General features: G+C 44.2%; 2 protein-coding genes across 6 annotated transcripts in view; one reads left to right on the top strand and one right to left on the bottom strand.

Moving 5' to 3' along the window:
- The window catches only part of CCM2 (CCM2 scaffold protein), a 277,985-nt gene extending 261,885 nt beyond the window's left edge, over window positions 1-16,100 (bottom strand). For both annotated transcript variants that reach the window (XM_030196787.1, XM_030196760.1), the window contains exon 1: window positions 16,019-16,100. In XM_030196787.1, coding sequence (XP_030052647.1) covers window positions 16,019-16,048 — 30 coding nt within the window. In that variant the 5' untranslated portion in view covers window positions 16,049-16,100. The remainder of the gene's footprint in view (window positions 1-16,018) is intronic.
- Window positions 16,101-16,368: 268 nt separating this feature from the next.
- ANAPC15 (anaphase promoting complex subunit 15) overlaps window positions 16,369-25,265 on the top strand; it is a 46,265-nt gene continuing 37,368 nt past the window's right edge. The window contains exons 1-2 of one of the 4 annotated variants that reach the window (XM_030196819.1): window positions 16,369-16,456; window positions 24,444-24,574. In XM_030196819.1, coding sequence (XP_030052679.1) covers window positions 24,455-24,574 — 120 coding nt within the window. In that variant the 5' untranslated portion in view covers window positions 16,369-16,456; window positions 24,444-24,454. Of the gene's footprint in view, window positions 16,457-16,505; window positions 16,575-20,102; window positions 20,193-24,443; window positions 24,575-25,265 lie in introns of those variants that run through there. The other 3 variants (XM_030196811.1, XM_030196827.1, XM_030196801.1) reach the window with 3 other exon arrangements.

Below are 25,265 nucleotides of genomic sequence, written 5' to 3'. Positions count from 1 at the left end.
ATGACAAGGTTCAGTCACGCACCAAGCACATCGCAACGAAATACCACAACGTGCGAGAGTTGGCGAAAGAAGGGGTCATCAGTCTACACTATTGTCACACCAGTGAGATGACAGCTGACATCATGACCAAACCGTTACCCAGAGAACATTTTGTGAATCTGCGTATAAAGCTTGGACTTCGTATGAATAAATAATTGCATGACAGTTATGCATGAGAAGGGGTTTGTTGGAATGTAATTGTATTTTACATGCATTGCCTGTCACCTATTATTTCTCTGTGATTACTCTGTGACCTCTGATGTGAATTACTTAGAGAGGTCACACAGCTATGCAACTTCCTGTGGGGGTTTAGATGCAGCAGATGCAGCACATGCAGCACATGGAGCACATGGAGCTCATGATCTCTCCTAACCTGAGAGGATCTATGGTGGTGTGAGCATCCATTACCATCTAAGCACATGGAAGGAGCTGATAATACAAATAATCCAACAAAGAGAGTTTGTCAACTGGCTGTAATAGTCCTGTTTGGCGAGGAAAAGAGCAGACTGGAAAGAGGTCAGCAAGAATTTGAAATGTATGAAGTCAGCATGGGCACGAGAGTTTAGCCAGAGGCGTTCGGCAGAGCGGGCGCAGGAATGTAAGTAGCGGATTGTAGAGGTCAGCCAAGGCTGGGGTTTGGTACGTTTTACAGGACGAGGCATGGGAGGAGCGAGAGTGTCCAACGTAGAGGACAGAATAGTGTTAAAGGCCGAGACGGACTTGGATACTCTCTCAAAGAAGACAGACACTTTTCTTTCCTGTTTGTTAAGGAGAAATTAGATCTTACCTGCTAATTTGCTTTCCTTTAGTCCCTCCGGACCGGCCCTGGATTGGACTGATGGGTTGTGTACGCCTTCCAGCAGGTGGAGACTGAGAAACATTCTGACTCTAGAGAGCCAATAAGAGCCCTGGCCATGTGACCCTAGCCTCAGTATTTGAATAACAAAGCAGAAAAGAAAGGAAAGACAACATTCTGTGCCCCGGGAAATCAAAGCAGCCACCAAACACAATCATAAAAATGTGTTTGAACAACAGCGAAGCCGTGCAATAATGCTCACCAACAACTCCCAACGGAGAAGAGGTATGGCTCACACAACTTTTATTATATAATCAAAATTTTTTTAATGTAGAAATTGTAAACTTGCAGAGCAGCGCTGTCCTCAAAAACTGAGAAAGGTAAATCCCGAATTATATACAAACTAGTAAAAAAGCCCCGTTTCTGATGCAAATGAAACGGGGGCTAGCAAGGTTTTCTTCTGTGTGCATGTGGGAGTGTGTGTGTCCCTGCCCTCTGCCCTCTCTCCCTTCCCCTGTGCTCTCTGTCCCCTCCCCCCTCGGAGTCAGTCGAGTCCTTCAGTGTTAAGTTTCCTGCTGTGCTGCATTTGTGTTACAGAGATAGTGAGGGCTTCTGCCCTCTCTCCCCTCCCCCCTCTGAGTCCTTCACTGTTACAAAGAGAGCGATTTGATTTCATGCTTTGCTGTGTTTTCCTCCACTGTTTGTGTTACAGAGAGAGCGAGGGCGGGGCAGACACTCATGGGGACACCGGATATCTCTCCCCCTTCACACTTCCAGCTGGAGGCTTCATTTAGAACATTGGTGGTGCCTTTTATATATAGAGATCTGTAGCCTAGAAAGAACACAGGAGGGGTCTGGGCCGGTCCGGAGGGACTATAGGAAAGCAAATTAGCAGGTAAGATCTAATTTCTCCTTCCTTAGCGTCCCTCCGGACCAGCCCAGGATTGGACTGATGGGAAGTACCAAAGCAGTAATCTTAAGGGAGGGACCCTATCAAACCCGCTGTCAGTACTCGAGTTGCAAAGACCACCTCCTGGCAACACTGAACATCTAGTCTGTAGTGTTCAGAAAAAGAATGAAACGAGACCCATGTTGCTTCCTTGCATATGTCCTCAGATGGCACTAAGAATCGTTCTGGCCAAAAAAACAAACACTTGTCCACTTGTGGAATGCACTTTAACCGTCTCTGGAACTGCTCTCCTGGTGAGAAGATAAGCAGAAGCTAACATTTCCTTAATCCATCAAGATATAGTGAGTTTAGAAGTGGCCAAACCCTTACGCCAACCGGCTACAAGGACAAAAAGACGACCCGAGCGCCAAAAGTGATGAATGCTGCCAGATAGCGTTTAATAACTCTGTTAACATCTAAAGAATGCAATTTCCTCTGATCCTCCGTGCCCGAAGAAGACCCCAGAACAGTAAGGAAAACTGATTGGGAAAGATGAAAACGTGAACTACGTCAGACAAGAAAGAAGGTACCAGAGAGAAATCCCTAAGGGAACAGGAAGCCTTCAGCTCAAAAGTAGAATTGATCAGAGCTGAAAGAACAATATTAAGATCCCAAGATGGAAAGATTGCTCGGACTGGCGGGCGGAGGAGACTAACTCCCTACAAAAAACAGGAGACATCTGGAAAAGACTTACCCCGTATCCGACCTTGGAAACAGTAAGAGCTGCAACCTACACCTTAAGAGAAGAGAGAGATAGACCTTTATCAAAACCCCTCTGTAAAAAATCCAACATCTCTGCCACTGAAGCTCGAAAAGGAGCAATATCTGAACACCAAACTTCAAAAATCCTCAAGGTGCAAACATAATTTAGAGATGCGGACCAACGATGCGACCACAGCATAGTAGGAATTACTGAAGCGGAACATCCACTCTTAGCTAATCAAATCCATTCAAGAGCCAAGCCATAAGACAAAGGATTGGGCCTTGCAATAGAGTGTCCTTGTGAACAGAAAGACAGAGGAGACGCCGACAAAAGACGCTGAATGTCCGCATACCATGGACGTCAGAACCAATGTGGATCTAGCAGGACTACCGGACCACCGTGTGCCTCGATCTCTGTAACAGACGACCCAAAAGAGGCCACATAGGAAACGCGTACAGAAGACCAAAAGGCCACTGCTGTACGAGGGTGTCTATCCCTGCCATTGTCGAGACTATTCAGCAACTGAAGAAGCAAGAAACCTTTGAGGTGAGACTGAAGACAAAAAGATGTAGAACTGGAGTGTCTCACTGAGCTACTATCAGTTGAAACGCTCAAGAGGTGAGAGTCCATTCCCCTGGATCTAGGGTGTGACAACTGAGAAAATTCGTTTGAAAAATTTTGACTCCCGCCACATGGGAGGCTGAAATGGCAGTTAGGCGAATGTCTGCCCAAACCATGAGACTCGCGGTCTCCCATCTCAAGAGTAGACTCTTCGTTCCTCCTTGGCGGTTGACATAAGCCACTGCATTGTCCGACAGAGCTCTCACCGCCTTGCTTGTCACTAGCGGACGAAACTCCTCCAGAGGTAGACGAATTGCTCTGGTCTCCAAGAAATTGATGGACTGGGATGCTTCCAGAGGAGACCAAAGACCCTGCGCTAACCTGCCTAAATAATGGGCTCCCCAGCCGCGGAGACTGGCCTCGGCCGTTAAAAATTATACTGTGTAAACTCTAGAGGCTTTCCTGCAGTGAGATTCTCCATCTGGAACCACTAGAACAGATTGCTGCGCTCCTGGGAATGTAGAGGCAGCCTCAGCTGAAGGGATCTCGTCCTAGAGGACCTTCTGGATAAGAGAGAAAGTTAGAGAGACCTAATGAGAGGTCTGGCCCAGGGAACTAGCTCTATAGTAGCTGCCATTGAGCCGAGGACCTGAAGATAATCTTGAGCACAAAGAACGCGACTGAGAAGTAATCCTGAGATCACAGCTTGAGAACTCTGCCCTGGGGAAGAAAAAACATGACCTCGCGGCCGTGTCAAAGGTAACCCCTAAATATTCTAGAGACTGCGAAGGAGTCCGACGACTCTTGGCCATGATTACTAGCCAACCTAAGAACTGTAAAAATTGTACCCCTCTGTCTGTGGCCTGCCGAGTCTTTTGATAAGATTTTTGTCCTGATTAGCCAGTCGTCCAGATATGGGTGAATGAGAATCCCCTCTTTCCTGAGAGCCGGAGCCACCACTAGCATAACTTTGGTGAAAATGGGAAGGGCTGTTGCGAGACCAAACAGAAGAACCCGAAATTAAAAATGGTACCCCAGAATCGCAAACCGGAAGAACTTTTGGAGACTGGATAGGAATATGCAGATAAGCCTGCCGTCAGATCTAAAGCCGTTAAAAAACTCTCCATCACGCAGCGCCACCATGACAGCTCAAAGGGTCTCCTTACAAAAAGCCTTATGCATCAGCAGCACAAATTCAGGGGAGAAAAACTCACCCTGTGCATCTGCCCCCCACATTGCGGGAAGCGGAGGCAATAGCTCCTCTAGAAACCTCGAAAAGAGGCGTCCCCCTGCACTCAGACCCCTCCGCAACCGCGAGGGTCGAGTCGCGCGGCGTCTCCAAGATGGCGCCCGCTGCCAACTCCGTCAGGCGGGAAGACTCACTGCCCGCCATGCTTGTGCCACCATTAGCATCTAGGCAGCATGAACTGCAAAGCCCCGCTGCTGATCTGCATTTCCCACAGTGGGAGCAGCGCTTAACCCCTTCAGCAGCCATCAAATACAGAAAACAAAATGGCACCTTTGCGCCAAAACTTAACCCGCACAGAGCGCTGTCAGCGGGAACCTCCCCGGAGATGGGCACCACTCTCATCTCAGGAGACCGAGTCAAACGAGCTTCAGTCAAGCTGCACAGAACCAGGATCTCTGGAGAAAGCCTCTCTCTCTTTTGTTTTTTTTACTGTGAGGAAAGTTAGAGGCAGGCAGCCACAGAGGAACTCCAGGAGGAGGGGGAATGGGGTAAGGCAGGGACAGGGAAAACCAAGTATGCCTTTAAAGTGGGCACCACCAGCCACAACACCCCCCTGCTCTACTGGCAAAGCACAGGAGCCACCCCAGGCAGAAATCCAGGAGCTGAGAAAAGTGACATCCACACCTGCTGGGAGACAGAGCTATACTGAAGGCAGAGGGGGCTGGGCGTCCAGGAACACCATGGGCTTTCAGTGTTTTCTATCGCCACCTGCTGGTAGGCGGATACAACCGATCAGTTAATGGATTCATCTGCTGTTGATGACAAGGAATGTGCAATTTATAAAAGTGGTTACAACAACAACAACAACAACAAAAGATTACACCAATAAAAGGTAGAAAATATCTTAGATATACACTGGTGTATTGGTGGAAAAATATATATCAAAAATAAGGAGGAAAAGACCTCAAAGACCGTTGTCAATGATACTGAGGCTCACGTTTAAATGTAGCCACTCAACACTGTACTCGGTCAAAATATAATTATAGGTCTAAAAACCTCAGAAATTTGTTCAATAGCTTCAAAAATATCTAAACTTTAATTTTCATCTATAGACTACCAAACATAAATCAAAAAGTGAAAAATCACACAACTTTGGACGTTGGCTTTACTGTGAGGCTAACACCACCATCCAATCTTCAAAATGATAATACCAGTTGTGCTCATTATGTAGTACTCTGTTCTTTTCCCAAGAATTGACTAAGGTACCGACAGGGACCTGTTCCACAGGTAGCTTCTTTTGGAGACTGCCAAAATTAACTAATGCTGTCGACCGGTTTAATTCATAAATGTTTGAGTCCCAATGTAAACACATACCCACTACCCCCACCACCACTGTAAACACGTACATATATGTATTTACATGCAGTAGTAGTAGTAGAGGAAAAGAATTCCATGAGCCTGCTCTGCATGTTTTCCCCACTTATTCTAGTCCTATAGTGATCATCAACACATTCTAGTTTACTCAGTTTGCTATGAGACTTGAGAAACCATTGTAGTCCCCCTTAGTAATGACAGAACAGTCTAAACTCAACTGGAGCAGCATTTACAGGTATATTCCACTTTTACAGGGAAATTCTCTACTCAAGGTGGATTACAAGTATTTCAAGGCAAACCACTCACAAAAGGAAAAATTAGTTACCTGGTAATTTTCTTTCCTTTAGTCCCAAAGGATCAGTCCTAATAAATGGGTTGTGACTATCTGTCAGCAGGTAGAGACAGAGAACTCCCAAGTTGTGCCTCATAAGCTCCTGTGCTTAGCAACCAAGCCAGTATTCAATAAAGCAGTGAAAGAGTGACTTCAGGCAATTAACTAATTTTTTCATCCATTACATCCCAAGGATCAGTCCAGACAAATAAGATGTACAACAGAAGTCCTTAAGAAGGGAGGGACTGTGAACCATAGCCCCGAAGGAATCATTTGCTTGAGCAGACACATCCAAACGGTAATGCTCAACAAAGGAATGAGAAGACCACGTTACTGACCAACAGATCTTTGCCAACAAAACTGCCCTAGACTCTGCCAAAGAAGTCACCAAAGACCTGGTAGAACGAGCCTTGATGTGCATGGGAGCAGATCTACCCCTCAGAATGTAAGCCAAAGAAATAGCCTCCTTAAACCATCGAGACATTGTCACTTTGAAGGCCGGCAAACCCTTCCAGGGTCCCACAAAGAGGACAAAAAGAAGATCTGACTGCCTGAAATCACTGGAAGCGGTAAGATCGCATGTTCACATCCAACAGTCACAGGGAAAAATATTCTGCAGAATAGACCTCCCTGGAAAAAGAAGAAACAGTCTGAATGATATGAAAAGGAGATACAATCTTCAGTAAACAGGAAGGAACTGTCTGTATGTAAACTCCTAAGTCAGAATAGCAAAGAAAGGGATAAGTGCATAAGTATTGCCACACTAGGACAGACCAAAGGTCCATCAAGCCCAGCATCCTGTTTCCAACTGTGGCCAATTCAGGTCACAAATATCTAGCAAGATCCCAAAAAAGTTCAATACATTTTATGCTGCTTATCCGAGAAATAAGCAGTGGATTTTCCCCAAGTCATTTTAATAACGGTCTATGGACTTTTCCTTTAGGAAGCCGTCCAAACCTTTTTTAAACCCCGCTAAGTTCTCTGCAAGAGAGCTTGAAGCTCTGAAACTCTCCATGCCAACGAAATGGCAACTAGAAATATCGACTTGAAAAGAGGGGCCTACTTAAGAGCCTCAAGAATCACTTGAAGACTCCACCAAGGTCAACTATTTCAGAGAAGGGGGATGAAGATGAGTGACACTCTTAAGGAATCAAACTATATCAGGGTGAGAAGCCAATCAGGCATTCAGAATATTGCCTTTATGACACACCAACGCAGCCACCTGAACCTTGAGCAAATTGAAAGCCAAGCCTTTTTTGAATTCCTCCTGAAGAAATGATAAAATTTGAGACAAAGAAGCACAAAATTGAGAACCACCATTCTGTGCAGACTAGCTCTCAAAAGTTCTACACACTCTAGCATAAGGAATGGACTGCTTTTGGGCTTGTAGCAAAGTAGTAATAACATCATTCGCATAACCTTTCAAGAGCCAGGCCATAAGATCAAAGTGGGAGGGATCCTCCATAAGTGCTGGACCTGTTGCAATAAGCCTGCCTGTGGAGAAGTGTCAACCGAGGAGCAATTTGAAGACGGATGAGGTACACATAGCAAAGACATCTGAGTCAGTCCGGAGCTTCAAGAATGTCCTTTCCACGAGTTCAACGTGGACAATTGTTGAATCCACAATAAAGAAGCCCTGGAACAAAAGAAGAAGAAATTGCTGCCTGAGAATTTAACGCAGCTAGTTGAAAGGCAAGCTTCAAGGAAGCCTCAAGCTTGCGGGTCATGCATATCCTTTAATGCAGTGACGTCATCAACAGGGATAGTGGTATGTTTACGTAGTAACAGACACAGGCTGCACATACTGCAGCAGGACATTTTTATCCACTCCTACCCTAGCTGAGTTAACATTTAATCATCTCTATGACCTCATGTGCAACTTTCTTTAAAATTAGACACCTTATTTTCTAAGTCCTCTTACTCTCTTATCTATATGTTCCATCTACGCCGTCTATTAAAATGTTCTATTACATATTGTGTTGACATTGTAAGTAGTATATACTATGCCATACTTTGTACTGTTATTTGAATATTTTTTCTGCTGTAATTGTCTATTGCTTATGTTTGACTTCTTACTGTACACCACCTTGAGTGAATTCAAAAAGGTGACAAATAAAATCCTAATAAATAATAAACTGCTGTAATAAGGGCATCCACCTTAGACAGAGCAAACTGTTCTAAATCAGATGGCAGGAGGAGATATAATTTGGACATAGTGAAGCCACCTGGAGATTAGAAACAGCTGCAATAAGCTCCTGCATAGCCTCATGAATGTGGAAAGGATACAGGAGGTCTCTTAGTACCTGACATAACAGATGGAGCTGGACCAGAGGACTGAGAAGGGGAAGAAATGTTTAAATCCTATGATCAACAGAGGCAACTCCGCTCTCAAAAACAACCTAGCTACAGTAGGATCATCACCCGTCTGCCTCTGATGTCCAAGCCAGGGCCATCAGCAGAACTAGGACAGTCAGAATACACAGATAAAATCTCCTGAGGAGGAATGTTCTCCACATCCTGTGAAACAAAGCTTTCATTTCTTAAGAAACTTCTCCTCAAAAGCAACATAAGGGGAAGAAGGAGAGGCAGCTTCAACTGATTAATATAAAAAAGACCCAATGTAATAAAAGAACAAATTCAGGCAAAAACAGCAGGACACTTCTACCCCCACAAAACTAAAATCCCAGGACAAAGTAGCAGGCGAGGAACCCGCTGACAAAATGGCCAACCGAAGTCTTGTGGAGCACAGGGGCCGGACTGAGCTCTGAGAGAAGGGAGTACTCATGGCCCGAGTAGGTAAAAGCACCATATTCACAGAAGTAAAGCAACGTGTGCAGGAACCAGCAGCCAAGAGCTCCTGCAGCGTGCACAAGGCTTAATAGGTTCAGAAAGAGAATACTAAATATACTCACAGAAAACAGACAGTCTTGTGACCTCCAAGGCACTGAAACCCCACAACCTTCCCACAGCACAAGCGCTGTCAAAAAGAACTACAATGGCTTTTTTTTTCTCTCTTTTTTTTTTTAAGATAAAGGGAGGAGAAGAAGAGAAGGGAAGACCAAGATAAAGAGGTAGAAAGGGGCAACGGGGAAGCAGGGAAGAATTTAGAACATTAGATTTACACTCGAGGCATAGGATATTCTCAACCCCAAACGCAACTGAACCTGCAAGCAGGACAATAGGCCACACAGAAGTCACCACAGCGCACAGGAGTTGCTATCCCGCCTGCTGGAGACAGAAATACTGGCTTGGTTGCTAAGCACAAGAGCTTATGAGGCACAACTCAGAGTTATCTCTCTTCACCTGCTGGCATATGATCACAACCCATTTGTCTGGCCTGATCCTTGTGATGTAATGGAAATAACACTACCTGAAAGCCCAATCTCGCTTAATCTTTCAATCAAAAGATCATGGTCCACTACATCAAAAGCAGCAGATATATGAAACTGAAATAGTATACCCTGTCCACCCAGGCTTAACTGCTTCTTTACATGTGATGTTAAAACCAATAAAAGGGTTTCAATATTATGGGCAGATCTAAACCCAAACTGAGAAGAATGCAGGCAAGGAAATTTCTTCAGATATGTAGAAAATAAACTTACATATATTTCCATTACCTTAGTGAGAAAAGGAATACTCGTAATAGGGCAAAAACTAGAGTGCAAAAACTAGATGGCAAAGTTAAATCGAGACCTGTCGCTTTTGGAACAGGTACTATCATTTGCCCCATAAGGAACCTAGGTGCAAGATCATCTATACCTGCAGTAAACCAATATAGTAAAACATGAGGGGCAGAAGAAAACAGTGAGAATGTACTGCCTTCAATAACAATGAATGAAGTTTATCAACAGTGTTAGGCTGAAAGGAGTCCTGTATTCGATCAATAAGATATAGTTGTTAGGAAACCACCAGAGAATTCTCACTTATTATAGAGGAGACACATTGTTTAAAACACTGGACATATGGTCAACTATACAAAGGGGTAGAGAACCAGGAACAACAACTGGGTGGGTCACTTCTTCCTTACTATCTTATACCACGTTATCAGGGGTGTATAGGGGAAAAAACTACCAATACAAACAAAATAGTTCTGTTAAACATATTAAGCTAACACTGTGCCACAATTTTCAACCAAAAAAGGAGGGCAGGACATAGCCAAAAATTCTCAGAATCCTGAACATTTTTTCTGATGCAAAATCATAGGCTGACACATTGAAGCTTTTGCATCAGAAAAAAAAAGTTCAGTATTCTGAGAATTTTTGGTTATGGTTGGTTGAAATTTGTGGCACCATGTTTGCTTAATAAGTTTAACAGAACTATTTTGTCTGTTCTTTATTTTTGGTTTGATCTGCAAATAAGAACTCAGATTTGGGGTGCAGGGAGTCAAAATCTCACTCCCTCACACTCTCCCGTCTCTTCCTTCACACCAATGTCTCAGTCTTACTTTCCGCTTCTCTCTTGAATAGCCAGAATTAAAGGAGACTTATGTCAGGTGTTATTTTGTTAGCTGCTTATGAATATTATTGAAAAGCAGGTCTTAGGCAAGCCATTTAATCTTCTACTACTTCAAGTACAAATTTACATTGTAAGCCTCTTGGCTTTTCAACTGACAATCCAAAGCAAACCTATTCAGACAGAAGAAACGATTCTTTTTCTGGAAGTAGTCTGAAGTATCATTTACCAACATCTCTCAAACCATTCAATGTTGCTTTTTTTGCTTTAAGACGAACTTGCTCCTTAAGGCAATATCTGGATACCAAGACACTCAAGATCAACTACAGTAATCCCCTACTGGCAGACTGTCCACCATCTCAATTAAAAAAAAAACCCACCAAAGCTACCACTTAATCCAAAATACAGCCATAAAAACACTTTACAATGCTAAAACCAGTTCATGTTACTCTGCTGCTTAGGAAACAACACAGGCTCACCATAACATCAGGGATTATGTTTAAAATTCTTACTTTGGCATATCAAGCCACCTATACAGGGATACCCAGCGGCCTATACACAGAGCTTATCCCTTAGCTTCTCCAATCATCTCAAGCAAATTTTAGCAGGCCCATTACATGCCAAACTTAAGTTAGATAGCACACAAGATATGGCCTTTGGTTTATTTATTTATTTATTGCATTTGTATCCCACATTTTCCCACCTCTTTGCAGGCTCAGTGTGGCTTACAATAAGATATGAATAATGGAAATACATTTGTTATAACTTGGTTATAGGTTACATTGTACAAGTTTTGTGAAACCATCGAAGTATCATTAAGAATATGACAATGGGACATCAACATTGAAACGTTGGAAAGAGACAATGGGAAGCTTAAAGGGCAGTGTTAAGACACAGAGATATATGGTGTACATATTCCTGTGAGCAGATGTATGAGTGATGTGGAATTATGGGGGATGAGGGTTAGGAGTGGATGTATGGAGCATTGATGATCAGTGAGTGTGGACTCTATGTGTTTTGGCTCTTGCCATAGATTGTTTCAAACAGATGAGTCTTTAGTAATTTGCGGAAGGAGGCTTGTTCGTAAGTCATTCTTAAGTTGCGCGGCAGTGTATTCCAAAGTTGCGTGCTCGTGTGAGAAAAGGTTGACGCGTGTAGCATCTTGTATTTCACTTTGTGTAGCTCCTTCTCTTTGGAGCTCACTTCCAATGCAAAATTAGGCAGAAATTTTCACATAAAACAAAATGTAAAATGGGAGTCAAAACCTGGCAATTCCACAAAGTCTACAGAGAATTTTGATTCTTATCACTATTTTATGGAGCACTCCTATGTCTTAAGGATGCAGGAATTCAGGCCTTGAGTGCCCGAAACAGACCAGGTCTTGGGGATATCCCCAATGAACAGATTTGCATACAATAGAGACAGTCCTATGCAGCTCTCTTTCATGCATATTTATTAGGAATATCCCCAAAACCTGGCCTGTTTGCAGCACTCAAGGCCTGAATTTCTGCATCCCTGAACTTTTTTTTTAACCAGTTTATAATCTCTCTCATGTTTCTTTAGTTAAACGTAAAGTGTCTGGGTAAAAAACATTATGCTTTACAGTTCCCCACCTTGACATTGTTTTGCTTATATGTTTGTGACACTGTTAAGGTTACATATCAGTTCATTTCTGTATATATTGTAAATTGCTCTGTTAGGTACTGTTAAGAGAAGTATACCAAATTTTCTGAAATACCTACTATACCTCAACATAAAACTCACTGAAACACTACTGAAAAAGGCACAACAAAAAGTCAAAATCATTAGCTATGTAGACTTGGGAACACCACTACTTATCCCTGGACAGGAGCAACAAGAAAAAGATCTGCTCTTTGGGATCCTACTCACAACTTGTGACTTGGTTTGGCTACTATCAGGATGCCAAGCTTGTTAGCTGATCTTTGGTCAAACCCAGTTAAGTTCTGACATGAGCATAAATTGTACTGTAAGCATGCTTCACACAGATATAGTGGTGAAGCAATGAAAAGACATGGAAGGGCCTGGATGTTGGCCTTTGTATAAAAACTTGCACACTTACCTACCCAAACACACTACAGGACCAAAGTAAATTAGATAGTGTTCATCCATCTATAATGAAAGCCTTAAAAGTCCCTTTTTTGTCTTTTTATACTCAAATGGTCAATGCATCTTTACATGAGGGAGTTATGCCACCTGCATTGAAAGTAGCAGTTGTTAAACGTTTAATTAAAAATTCAAAATCAGATCAGTCTAATATTGATAACTATTGCCCCATTTCTTCATTACCTTTTTTTGCAAAATTGAGCATGCTGTGTTTCAGCAATTAGATGATTCCCGTCAAGAATAGGGAATTTTAGATCAACACCAATTTGGCTTTAGAAAAGACCATGATAAAGAAACATTGCTGATAACTTGGATTTGATAAAAGGACACGTTTTTGCTGGTTATTCTAGATATTTCCACAGCTTGACACTATTAATCACAACATTCTGTTAAACTGGCTACAATCTATATGATTAGCAGGCATTATTTTTATTTTTGTTACATTTGTACCCCGTGCTTTCCCACTCATGGCAGGCTCAATGCAGCTTACATGGGGTAATGGAGGGTTAAGTGACTTGCCCAAAGTCACAAGGAGCTGCCTGTGCCTGAAGTGGGAATTGAACTCAGTTCCTCAGGACCAGAGTCCACCACCCTAACCACTAGGCCACTCCTCCACTCCATTATATTATGTTGGTTTTGTTCTTTTTTTAAATCTGAATTTAATTAATCAAAAAAATCGGTGTGCAACAGGCGTTCAACGTTCCTGTCTGTAGTACTTTTCAATCTTTATTTGATATCATTATGTGTGCTTTTGTGATGTCTGTGTGTACAATATAAATTGTATGCAGATGATAGTCTGTACTGCCTGTTTGCTGGAATTTCTTTTGATGATACGTTCACAAAATTAAGAGATTGTGTCTTACAAAGATGGTTAAAACTAAAAATCTCTAAAACTCAAATTCTCTTGTTGCCTGGTACAATTGGAATGGATTGTCCTTAGTATGAACTCAGTCGAAATTTCAATACTTAATGAGATCAGAGGTTTGGGAGTTCAACTTGTATCAAATTCAAAGTATGATTTCAATGGTCTTTTAAGTAGAGGAGTGTGGTCTTTTATAAACTTAAGATTGTGAGACGTATCAGACCTTTTTGTTACAGTGGACAATTTTTGTAAGATTGTTCAAATCAGTGGTCTGTCCTTTGTTGGACTACTGCTATGGCCTGTTTATAGAAATTGCGGGTGGTTCACTGAGGGCTCTGCAAGTTGCTGAAAATTCTGTAGCAAGAGTGTTTGGGGGGGGGGGGGGTCGCATTCTGAACATGTGACCCCTATTTTGAAGTCTTTTACACTGGCTTCTTTTATAAAGGTTCAAATTCAGTTTAAAATTTTGTTTTTAAAATATTGAATGGTTGTATTTCCCCATTAGTCGGTGCCACTCATATTATGTTTACACTCTCTGAGACCCTCTCAAAAACAGTTACTTGAAGTTCCATCTTTCTGGCAGGTTCACCTTTAAGAATACAGGTCTTCTATATTCAATGTTAAAGGCCCTAAACTATGGAATGCTTTGCCCACTGAACTTCGCTCTGTGCAGAATATTGTCCAGTTTAAAAGAGATCTAAAGACCCATTTGTTTATTCAAGCTTATGGGTCACTAGATGAATGATACTGTTGTTTTATAGTAGTGCCTGATTTTGTATTATTGTTATGCTCAAGTATGTACCGTTATATATTTTTTTTATTTCTGGTATTGGATTATTTTATATGTAATTTTGTTCCCCACTTAGTTTGTCTCAGATATAGCAGGTTAGAAATAAAAGTTTTATTTATAGGATGCACTATGCAGCATCAAGTGCTGCCAATTTGCAAGATGGAGGAGCAGGGGTAAGAATGATTGGCTAAGTGAGCATCACTCCCCATCTTCCATGGGGCGGGGGGGGGGGGGATGCGCAGGCAGAGGATTTGGCTCCACACACCACTACTGAGTGAGGTTATGTTTTGGGTCTGGGGGTGAACAGTCCAGCGGTATTCAAAGCATAGGGTCCTCTATACCTCCTCAGCCTGCGTTGTGCACACTACTCTGGGACTTCTTCTCTGCATCTGTGCTAAATAGTGAATTAGCCTTAGTAGCATTTTAAATATGCGGTGCACTTAAGGCATTGCACAAAACCCTTTTTCATGTGCCCATAAAATTGTACACTTCAACCATGTTAACCCTGAGCACACTTTATTGCTTCAGTCCCATTGTACAAGATCAGTTATAAACGGCAGAAGTGGCAAGTTCCGTAGAATACAGGCTATTTAGCTACCTTTCCAGCTAAGGCAAACGAAACTATCTTCCCAAAGTCACAGCTTAATAAAAGGACCCCTTAAGTAACCCTCTATTGCCTCTGGTAGACGCTTAGGTAGTTTCTTGTCTCTGGAGAACTTACAATTCACTGTATCTGAAAGTATTCACCTTGAAACAAACTGAATCCAAATCCTTTCCTGTAGAGAAGTGATGGAAAGTAAATAGCAGCATTAAGCAAAACCCCAAGTACGAATGCCCTTACATAAACCAACCTCCCCTAGAATATGCACTCTTCTCAGCACCTGAGGAAAAGAATCTGAGGAGGAGGAGGCGCCCTCAACAAAACCTTCCCACTGAAAGTGCAAACACATGCTTGGGAACAGCATACATGCATCTGCATAAAATACCGTTTTCAAGATCATTAAAAGAGCTCCCTAAATGCGAGGGAGAAAAACTAGAGATCAGCCGGGGGGGGGGGGGGGGGGGGGGTTACAGTCCAGTACCACACCGCGGACAGACTTGAGAACCCCTTTCAGTTCTCCCCTGCTCTATTTCTGTGTTAGAGATGACTCGGCCCCTAAAGCATTACCACATCCCTCTATATCCGTCTTTTACCTTTTGCCATTACCGGAGGCTATATTGCTGAATACCTCACTTTGCACTTTATAGGATATCAATAGAAATCAAACAAAATAAAACATGGAAAAGAAAATAAGATGATACCTTTTTTATTGGACATAACTTAATACATTTCTTGATTAGCTTTCGAAGGTTGCCCTTCTCTGTCAGACTGTCAAAGTAATGCTTTGATGTTTCTCTCATATATACTATCTGCTACCACATTTGCTTATTTCCGATCTGAGGAAGAAGGGCAACCTTCGAAAACTAATCAAGAAATGTATTAAGTTATGTCCAATAAAAAAAGGTATCATCTTATTTTCTTTTCCATGTTTTATTTTGTTTGATTTCTATTGATAACCTTTAAGAGTGGACTAACAAGGCTACCACACCTCTCTCCACTTTATAGGAGAGAGAAGGAAAAAAAAAAACATTACCAGGGTCTCTTTCAGCCGCTACAAGAAGAACCTACTTCATACCGAACACCGAGTACAGCTGCGTGTGCAGGAATGCTCAGCAGGGCTAGGTTTTAAAAGTAACTTTTCTTGGGCAACTGGTTCCCTTCTTCCCTCCACAGTACTTCAGTCACGCCCCTCCCCCTCCCAGGTAAAGCAGACTCCCAGCACGCCACTCCCCCTCAGGCTTACTCACCTTTTTCCCTTTCTTCGTCTCATCTTCCATGTCTCACCCACGTCTCCTGTACCGGACCCTAGTGAGCACAGCTGCTACTGCCGCCTCAGGCCCCGGGGACATCACTGCGACTAAAATTGGGGACACTTTTTTCCCCCTATAAAGTCCTAGGCACGAAAAATATTACCACACCCGATATAACGGAGCGACCGAGCGAGAGAAAGAGAACCCCCTTTTTTTTTTTCTCTCCCCCGCTCCGCGCAGCCACGCACGCCCCCTACAGCCAGCACCACACCAACCCCAGCGGCCAACTGCCGCCGCTCCGCACTCCCGCCATCTTTAAGGGCGGTACCTGTGTTCCTGAGAGCCGAAAGCAGGCTCGGCGCGAGGGACGGAGCCGGAGGACTGACGTCAACGATCCGAGGGAGCCATAGAGAGGAGAGCAAGGGAGCGACAGGGGTGAGGGTCTGCTTGCGCCGCGGCGTTGCGCACGCGCGCGGGATGAGTCGGTGAACTTGCTGGGCGGCTATTGGTTATTGTTTCTTTTTCCTCTAGGGGGAAGCGGGCGGGCTGGCTGGTGAGTGGCGTGGGGCCGGGAGAAATGTTACATTGAAATGTGTTGTATGATGGGTGGGGTGGCAAGTTTTCCTTCTATTTTATTGGGGTGTTGTTAGGGTTCAGGAATGAAAAGAAGGAGATAACTTGGTGCTGTCTTTGTGAACGGCTCCTTTTCCTCTTGTGTTCCCCCTCTATCTTGGGCTGAATTAATGGAGGTTCTACCGCTTGCTTAGTGTTCCTAGACGTATGTAGTAGTGTACTGGTGATATGCAGGGCTTTTTTTTGAGGGGGGTTCTCGGGGGTACTGACTGAGTACCGGTTCCAGCGTCTCCTAAAATTGACCCACGGACCACAAGTTTTAATGAAAGAGCTCAGGCTCAAGACACCAATTCTGCCTGGTCATAGATTCTGTGACTGGTTGCAGGGGGCTTGGCTATTGTGGAGTGAGTCCCTCGGTGATCACCCCACCACCCCTGAAGGGTGGCCTGGCAGTTGAGTACCGGCACCTTTTTTTTGCTAGAAAAATTGCACTGCTGATATGTAAACGAAAGGTAGTCTCTTCTGCTGGAAGAAGTTTATCCGCTCCGTGGCCCACTCGCACAATGAATAAAGTGTTTTAGTAAGTCTTGTCTTTTTCGGTGGATTGTGGTACTTTCAAGGGACCAACGATGTTTAAGTACTTGAATTTCTTGCATTACGCGAGAGCCTTTTTTGTTTAAATGTTCAACACAACTATTAAGTCTCTGTGCTGCAGCAAAGCAGTTGTAGCACTCTGCTTTATGATTATAACCTCTGAAATTATTATGGTGACATCATAGACAGTAATAGATGAGCACCGTTTGGTTTTAGTTAATTGCGCAGTTGTCGTCTCCGGTTGTCATTTTTATCTAAGCTAATCGCCATGAAAGTAGAGAACAACAAATTGGTCCAGAGATTTAGGTAACATAGTATAAGGGGCGTAGATAGCAACATGGGTTACTATTAAGACGAGTTATTTTACTAACGTGCCGTTTTAGCATAAAACCCATTTTAATGTAGTGAGGCCTAGTTATTGATAACCCATAAACAGAATTCATAAATAAAACAGCAGGCTATCAAAGAATAGCATTAACAATGTTATCAAAAACACAGGTGCATCTCCTGATTCAGACCCTTAGGGGTTAGAGTGCCCAATTTACAAATAAAACGTTGCACAGCCTGTAGTAAAGTTGTATCTATATCCTCGCCATGATATTTTTTGTTTATAGATTTAAAAAAAACCAAATCCTCAAAATCATGATTCACTGTCACACACTGTTTGACCAAGGGTTAATCCATAGCCCTCCTTTTGATTGCACTTTTGTGGTCTATAATACTTTTGAGTGGCCTTTTAGTCTTTCTTTTAGTGCTCCCTACTCTGTAATTTTATTTAATGTTTTGTAAGCCACATTGTGCCTGCATGAGTGGGAAAATGTGGGATATGTGAACAATAAATAAATAGTTTTACGTACATACATCAACTTGCAGGAGCAAATAGCTATATAGATCACTTTTTCAGTCCTACAATTAGGTGTTTAACTCGGATCTTTCTTTAGATTCACACTGCAGATTGAACAACTCCAACACAGAGAATGTCCTAATATATACTCTTATCTATAACATGTAAAGATTTATTTGGAATCGCTGATGGTGCCATTAAATCTTTCAAATTCAGATGCTTTTTATATACTTTTTTCCTTGATTCTTTATATGCCACCAGAAGTCCACAATCATGAAATGCATCCACGTTTTGAATTGCGTGCAAATTTTTTAAAAGAATCTTTATATCCTTAAATTAAAATTGTGTGCATGCAATACTATTATCTTTATTCTTTTAGTGGTTTTCAATAAAGTATTTCTTTAACTGATGTGTTCTATTAAAACATTTTTTAAAAATACCTTCAACAGGATATCCCCGCTCTTTTAAAAAAAAAAAAGTGTCTTCATTGGAACTGATTTTTCAAGAAAATCATCTTAAGTAGTGCATGAGGTTCTTAATATTTTCCCCCTGACTCTCAGGCTTGCTCATCCTCTAATCCTAAAATGGTTTGCTCCAAAAAGTTGCATAAGTCTTTCCCAGTCCATGAAGCTTTACAGGAACTGATTGGCATCTGGAGTGGACTACTGAGCTGTAGTCTTCGGGTGGCACAGGCTATATCCCACTTTTACCCTCTCTTAGGATGAGCTTTAGAAGTTGAAATTACCTAAGGTGAACTCTTTTGATAGCCAGGGTTACCAAAAAAAAAAAAAAAAACACCCTTCCTATGGAAGGAGGGATGGCTCTGAAACATGTTCAAGACAGGAAATGAGTCTTCTTTTAAACTCGCCTTTGAAGTCTGCTCTCTTTAGGCTGTGGTTGTTACACAGAGTCACCACTAGGCGCCTTAATGGGTTTTGTTCAGATCCTGACTCTTACAGTGGTGGTAAGGACTGCTTGATTGGCGTACACTTGCTATAGTGGAGTGGGCTGGCCCTGATGGATGCCCTTTCTACTAGGGCTGACCAACCTTACCCATTACTTTAACCTCTCAGGTATTGGCCATCCTCCCTGGTCTAGGCAGCTGCCTAGCAAATAACCAAGGCTTGACAAGATTTGGAATAAACAAAATACCATTTATTCTGGTATCACAGCTTTCATTAATTTAAAGCATGCTGCTTTCTTCACCTTCCAGGGAGTAACATAATGCAACAAAAATATTTCTTGGCTTCTAAACACAGCTCCTTGTGACTCTGGGCAAGTCACTTAACCCTCCATTGCCCTATGTAAGCCACATTGAGCATGCCATGAGTGGGAAAGTGTGGGGTACAAATGTAACAACAACAAAAAAATTATGTAATAAACAATTAAAGCTTTACTCCTTGTTACAAGCCTGCAGGTCATATGTTACACCACACACCTGTTCCCCTTTTCGCAACCAAGGGTGGTTCTCAGGTTCCTTTTTACAACCCAGGGCAATTTCACACCCTCTTTTTTTTTTTTGTTACATTTATACCCCGTGTTTTTCCCACTCATGGCAGGCTCAATGCGGCTTACATGGGGCAATGGAGGGTTAAGTGACTTGCCCAGAGTCACAAGGAGCTGCCTGTGCCTGAAGTGGGAATCGAACTCAGTTCCCCAGGACCAAAGTCCACCACCCTAACCACTAGGCCACTCCTGCACTCCAATCCACTCTTTACAATCCAGGGCAATTCTAATCCCCTTTCATACTCCAGGGTAATTCCAATCGTCAACTAGGCTACCAGGTACAACCTTCCTATGCCATTTCTTCCAGAATGTTTTCTTAGTCTGCTGAGCTTGGTTTTTACCTTCCCCTGGCCTTGTGCTTCTTTAGGGATTGTCAGACTGTCCTCTCCTTGTGGGACTACTTGGCAGTTGCTTCTTATAGTGAGTGTTTCCTGCCACACCCCTTTCTTGGAACTGCTCTGTTGATGATAAATTAGTGCCTTTCCCATCTGGGAAGCAACAGACTTCTGCAGTACATTTCCCAGCAGACACAGCTTTCTTCCCAGGCTGCCTGCTGAGCCTCCCTCTCATGTCTGGTTTCCAGCTACCCCTCCCCTAAGGCTCCTGTGCTGAGTAAGAGGAATTCTTGCTGAAAGCAGATGGCACACTACTCAGGTAAGGATTTATTTTAACTTTTATTTCTGCTTTTCTTTTGTACCTTGAGTTTTAATTAGGTATAGCAGCTAGTTACTCCCTAACTTCTGTGACCCCGAGGTCTTGACACAGAGCAGCCAGGGCTTGTCTTAGCTGGGTTCAGCATGCAGCGGATGAATTGGCTGGAGCTGCATGCTGAAGTAAGTTCCCCAATATTGAGACAGGCTTTGCTTATTTGACTGATTCTTTATATGATGTTATCAGGGCATCAGCCAAGCAAATGGCTTATGGCAGTCACAGCTAGGCGTTTATTATGGCTTCACCACTGGACTGTTCATGCTGCCTCCAAGCAGGACTTTACAAAACTCTCGTTCAGGGGGAAGCTTCTCTTTGACTAGCTTCTCCAGATCCTCTTCAAAGATTTAAGGGACCCCAAGTTACAGCGTTTGCCTGAGGATAAGCCTAAGGGTTCTTACAGGCCTAATCGGTCACGCCCTCACGTAAAGGACCCCAGGCGATATGCCCTGGCCGCCTCCACCTCCTTTCAGATGGCCCAGGATCAGCAAAATCATTTCTTTTGTTTTAACAAGAGATCTTCTACCCAGGCTGCCGGTCTGTCTGATTCCAGACACTTTTATGGACTTCCTGTGTGACTTGGCCCTAAAGCGGCAGGCTGTCGCGCTTGGTGTGCAGCATCTGTTCAGCCTAGGAGTGGTGGAACCCATTCCACGGAAGGAACGAGGCCTAGGAAGGTACTCCATCTATTTTGTGGTCCCAAAGAAGGGCAATTCTTTTCATCCCATTATGGACATCAAGGGAGTGAATGCTCATCTGAGAATCCAGTACTTTCAAATGGAGACTCTCTGCACAGTCATCGTGTTGGTGTGGCCAGGGGAATTCTCAACTTCCCAGGACCTCACCGGAAGCCTATCCCCATCACAGCTCATCACAAGAGAGCTGCGCTTCTTTGTGTTAGGGCAGCACTTTTCAGTTTCTGGCCTTGCCCTTTGGCCTGGCTACAGCACCCTGCACATTTCCCCATGGTCATGGTGCTGGTTGGCAGTTGTGCACCTCTGGCACCAAGGAGGTTCAGGTGCATCCATACCTGGATGACAGGCTGATTGAGCTTTAGAGATCAGTCTGGTCACCTCTCAAGTCATTTCCCTCCTAGAATCTCTTGAATGGATAGTGAACCGGCCCAAAAGCCATCCGATTCTGTCTCAGTCCCTGGAGTATCTCTGAGTCCTTCTCAACATAGCCAGGGGATAGTGTTCCTTCTGGAGGAGCAAGCGGTAAAAATGCTCCATGTGCAACAATGCAGGTTGTGCTAGCTCCCGGGGTCCACTGTCTGGGATTATTTGCAGCTGCATGGCGGTAACCCTGAGGTGATACCCTGGGCAAGAGCTCGTATGTACCCTCTACAGCAAGCCCTGTTGTCACATTGGGCTCCAGCGTTTCAGGATTTTCATCATCCCTCCATGGCCTTTGAAAGGCTGTCTCTTTTCAGGATTGCAAGCCACCCTTATCTAATTCAGCTGGTGGCTCCAGACTGGCTGAATCCCCCTCGGTAGGCTGTAATCATCACAGATATGAGTCTCCTCAATTGGGGAGCTCACTGCCTTGGGATGGATGGCCTAGGGAACCTTGTCGAGCCTAGAGGCAACCTGGTCCATTAGTCTTCTGGAGACTTGGGCGGGAGTTTTGGTCACGTCTCAAAAGAAAAATGGTCAGAGTGATGTCTGAGAGTGCCATGACTGTGGCTTACATCAGCAGGCAAGGTGGTACCAAGAGTAAGGCAGTGAGCCTCTCTTGGTGGGCAGAGATCCATCTGCAGGCCCTTTCAGCGGTCTGTGTTGTGGGCAAGGTCAATGTGCAGGTGGACTATCTGGGAGAATGGGAGCTGGGGCCTTGGCCTTTCAGCTCATTTTGGGCCACTGGGGCCCTCTGCAATTCGACCTGATGGCACCCAGTTAATGTGAACGTGGAGCACTTCAGTCAATGGAGGGAGCCCGCCTCTCAGGGGATCGATGCCCTGGTTCAGCCTTGGCCGTTGGAACAGCTCCTCTACGTCTTCCCTCCGTGGCCTTTTGAAGGGCTGTCTCTTGCACAGGATTGCAAGCCACCCTTATCTTGCTGGTGGCTCCAGACTGGCCTTGCTATGTGGATCTTTAGCACCTCCTGGTGGAGAAGCCTCTTCCGCTACCCAGGGGTTGAGGTCTGCTCCAGCAGGGGCTGATAAAAGTGGAAGATCCAGATTCCAGATCCCTTCTGGTTTACGGTCTGGCCATTGAGAGGAGAGGTTTAGCAAAGTGTGGTTTTCTCCCGCAGTGGTCTACACTAGTCTGGCATGTTTTTGAGGCCTGATGCAAAGAATGATCCATTTCTCCCTGGAGCACTCAGATCTCTGGTATTTGCAGCAAGGCTGGGTTTGTGCTTCCTAAGAGTTCAGGTTGCTGTTCTGCCCAGTTTTCAGGGGGAAAGTGAAGGGCAGTTCTCTGGCCTTGCATAGAAAGATGGCCCGATTTTTCTGAAGGGGGTGGCACATCTTTTTCTCCCGCTTCATCCTTCCTTCCCTTCGTGGGACCTCAGTCTGATCCTTCAGGCCTCTGCTTTCAGCTTCCATCAAGGACCTTGCTCTCAGGATGGTGTTCTTGGTGGCTATCACCTCTGTTCGTGGGGTCTCCCAAGCTGCAAGCTCTGTCCTGTTAAGATCTATATTTTTCCTTCACAGAGGACTCTGTGTCCTTGCTTACAGTACCCTCCTTTGCTGAAAGTGGTGTCTCTGTTCCATATGAATCAAGAGGTCTCCTTATCTTCCTTTGTGACAAAGAGTTTGACTCATGGACTGGAGGCTTCACAAGCAGGATGTCCTGAGGATGCTTCTCTAGTGCCTGAAGGAGACACATGAGTTTTGTCTCTCTGATCCCCCGTGTGCAAGGGCTCCATTGCAAAGTTAAGGCGGCTCTTGAGCCTGCCTACATCTGCAAGAACTGCCCAGTGCTTCAGGAGCTGAAGGCTCACTGTGCTAGGGCTCAGGCTGCTTCCAGGGTGGAGGCCCCTGAGAAGATTTGCAGGGTGATGGCTTGGTTGTCACTCCATTCCTTTGCTAAGCACTACAGGTTGGATGTATTGGCCAGAGTCTACTCGGACTTTGGCAGAGCTGTCATTCGGGAGGGGGGGGGGGGGCTTGTCTTCCCCTGCCCAGTAGATTTGTTTCAGTACATCCCAATCATGCAGAACAGTGGAGCTGACATGAAGTAATGAGAAATTCTTACCTGATAATTTTCTTTCCTTTAGTCATCGACACTGTTCTGCAGGGCCATCCTTGGAAGACCTCGGCCTGGGGTTTTGGGTGTGCTCTATGATCCCTTTTCAGTTTTCTAAGAAAAAAGACCAATTCTTATTCTGATTGGCAGCATTACGGGGTTCCCATAATATTGCTATATCCTGATATATGCAGAGTAACAAGTACCACTCATGTGTTGCTCATTTGATTATCATTGCAGCCAGGGGCGTAGCTAGGTGGGGCCCCCACAGATTTAGCCCTGGCCCCCTCTACTTTCTACCCCCGCCGCCACCGTGGCTGCCTGCTGCCTTTGCTGGCGGGGGTCCCTAAACCCCGCCAGCCAAAGTCTTCTTCAGCGCCGGTCTCCGGCGCCTTCACTGATCTGTTTCTGTGAGTCCTGGGTGCACGCAGGATGTCAGAAGTCAGGACTCACAGAAACAAATCAGCGAAGGCGCCAGAGACCAGCTCTGAAGAAGACTTTGGCTAACGGGGGTTGGGAACCCCTGCCAGCAAAGGTGCCAGGCAGCGGTGGGGGAGGTGGGCTAAACTGTGCCCCCACCACCACCGAGGTCTGGCTACGCCCCTGATTGCAGCTGCAGTGGTAGATTGGGCATGGGTGTGTGTTACGAAAGCGACCTTCTGCTGCTTGGGTGATGTCACTGGTAGAAGTCAGTTTTCTCTACTTCCACCTGCTGGTAGGAAGGGATAACAAATCATGCAGAACAGTGTCACTGATTAAAGGAAAGATTATCAGGTAAGACATAATTTCTCCTTTCCTAGTGTTGCGCCTAGGTCTACCTCCTTGCAGTCTCATTTCATGTCCCCTTGTTTCGTGGCTTCCTCTTATTTTAGAAAGTGTTATGTTCAAGCACTGGTGGCAGAATCGGCAATAACCAAATGTCAATGAGTAGCCTGATAGATTTTTATTGCAATCTGCAAGTGTTCTTAACAGCGTCCCTTTTTTTTTTCCCCCCCTTCCATTTTAGTCTCCAAGAAAATGTCTACATTGTTCCCTTCTCTGTTTCCCCAAGTGACTGAATCTCTTTGGTTTAACCTGGACCGGCCATGTGTGGATGAGAATGAACTCCAACAGCAAGAACAGCAACACCAAGCCTGGGTAATTTTTGGTCTACACATCACCTGTTCTTCTCTTTATGGCTATTGCAGTTGTCTGTTGCACTACTACTACTAAGAGGATATAAAATTTGGCATAGTCTCTCCTACCGGTTGCTCTAAGTATTCTGAAGTGGATGTCCCCTCAACTTGTGGCCAAGCAAGCACAGATGTGGTTGAGCATCGCAGTTATTCTCGACTGCAGTCCCCTGGATAGGGAGTTGAGAGCGCCGTGCTATAGAGCGGAAGGGGAGAGCAGTCTTCTCTCTTGCTGCCCTGCCTTCTGCCCTGCAATTTATTAGCTGGCTAAAGTAGAGGAGTGTGGTAGCCGTGTTAGTCCACTCTTAAGGTTATCAATAGAAATCAAACAAAATAAAACATGGAAAAGAAAATAAGATGATACCTTTTTTATTGGACATAACTTAATACATTTCTTGATTAGCTTTCGAAGGTTGCCCTTCTTCCTCAGATCGGAAATAAGCAAATGTGCTAGCTGACAGTGTATATAAGTGAAAACATTCAAGCATTACTATGACAGTAAAATAGATGCTATTGGAGATTCTACATGGAATGTTGCTACTATTGGAGATTCTACATGGAATGTTGCTATTCCACTAGCAACATTCCATGTAGAAGGCTGCGCAGGCTTCTGTTTCTGTGAGTCTGACGTCCTGCACGTACGTGCAGGACGTCAG

This window comes from Microcaecilia unicolor, chromosome 1 (assembly GCF_901765095.1).
Source record: "Microcaecilia unicolor chromosome 1, aMicUni1.1, whole genome shotgun sequence".
Taxonomy (NCBI): domain Eukaryota; kingdom Metazoa; phylum Chordata; class Amphibia; order Gymnophiona; family Siphonopidae; genus Microcaecilia; species Microcaecilia unicolor.
The sequence above is the reverse complement of the archived record's forward strand: the minus strand, read 5'-3'. Positions and strand labels throughout refer to the sequence as shown.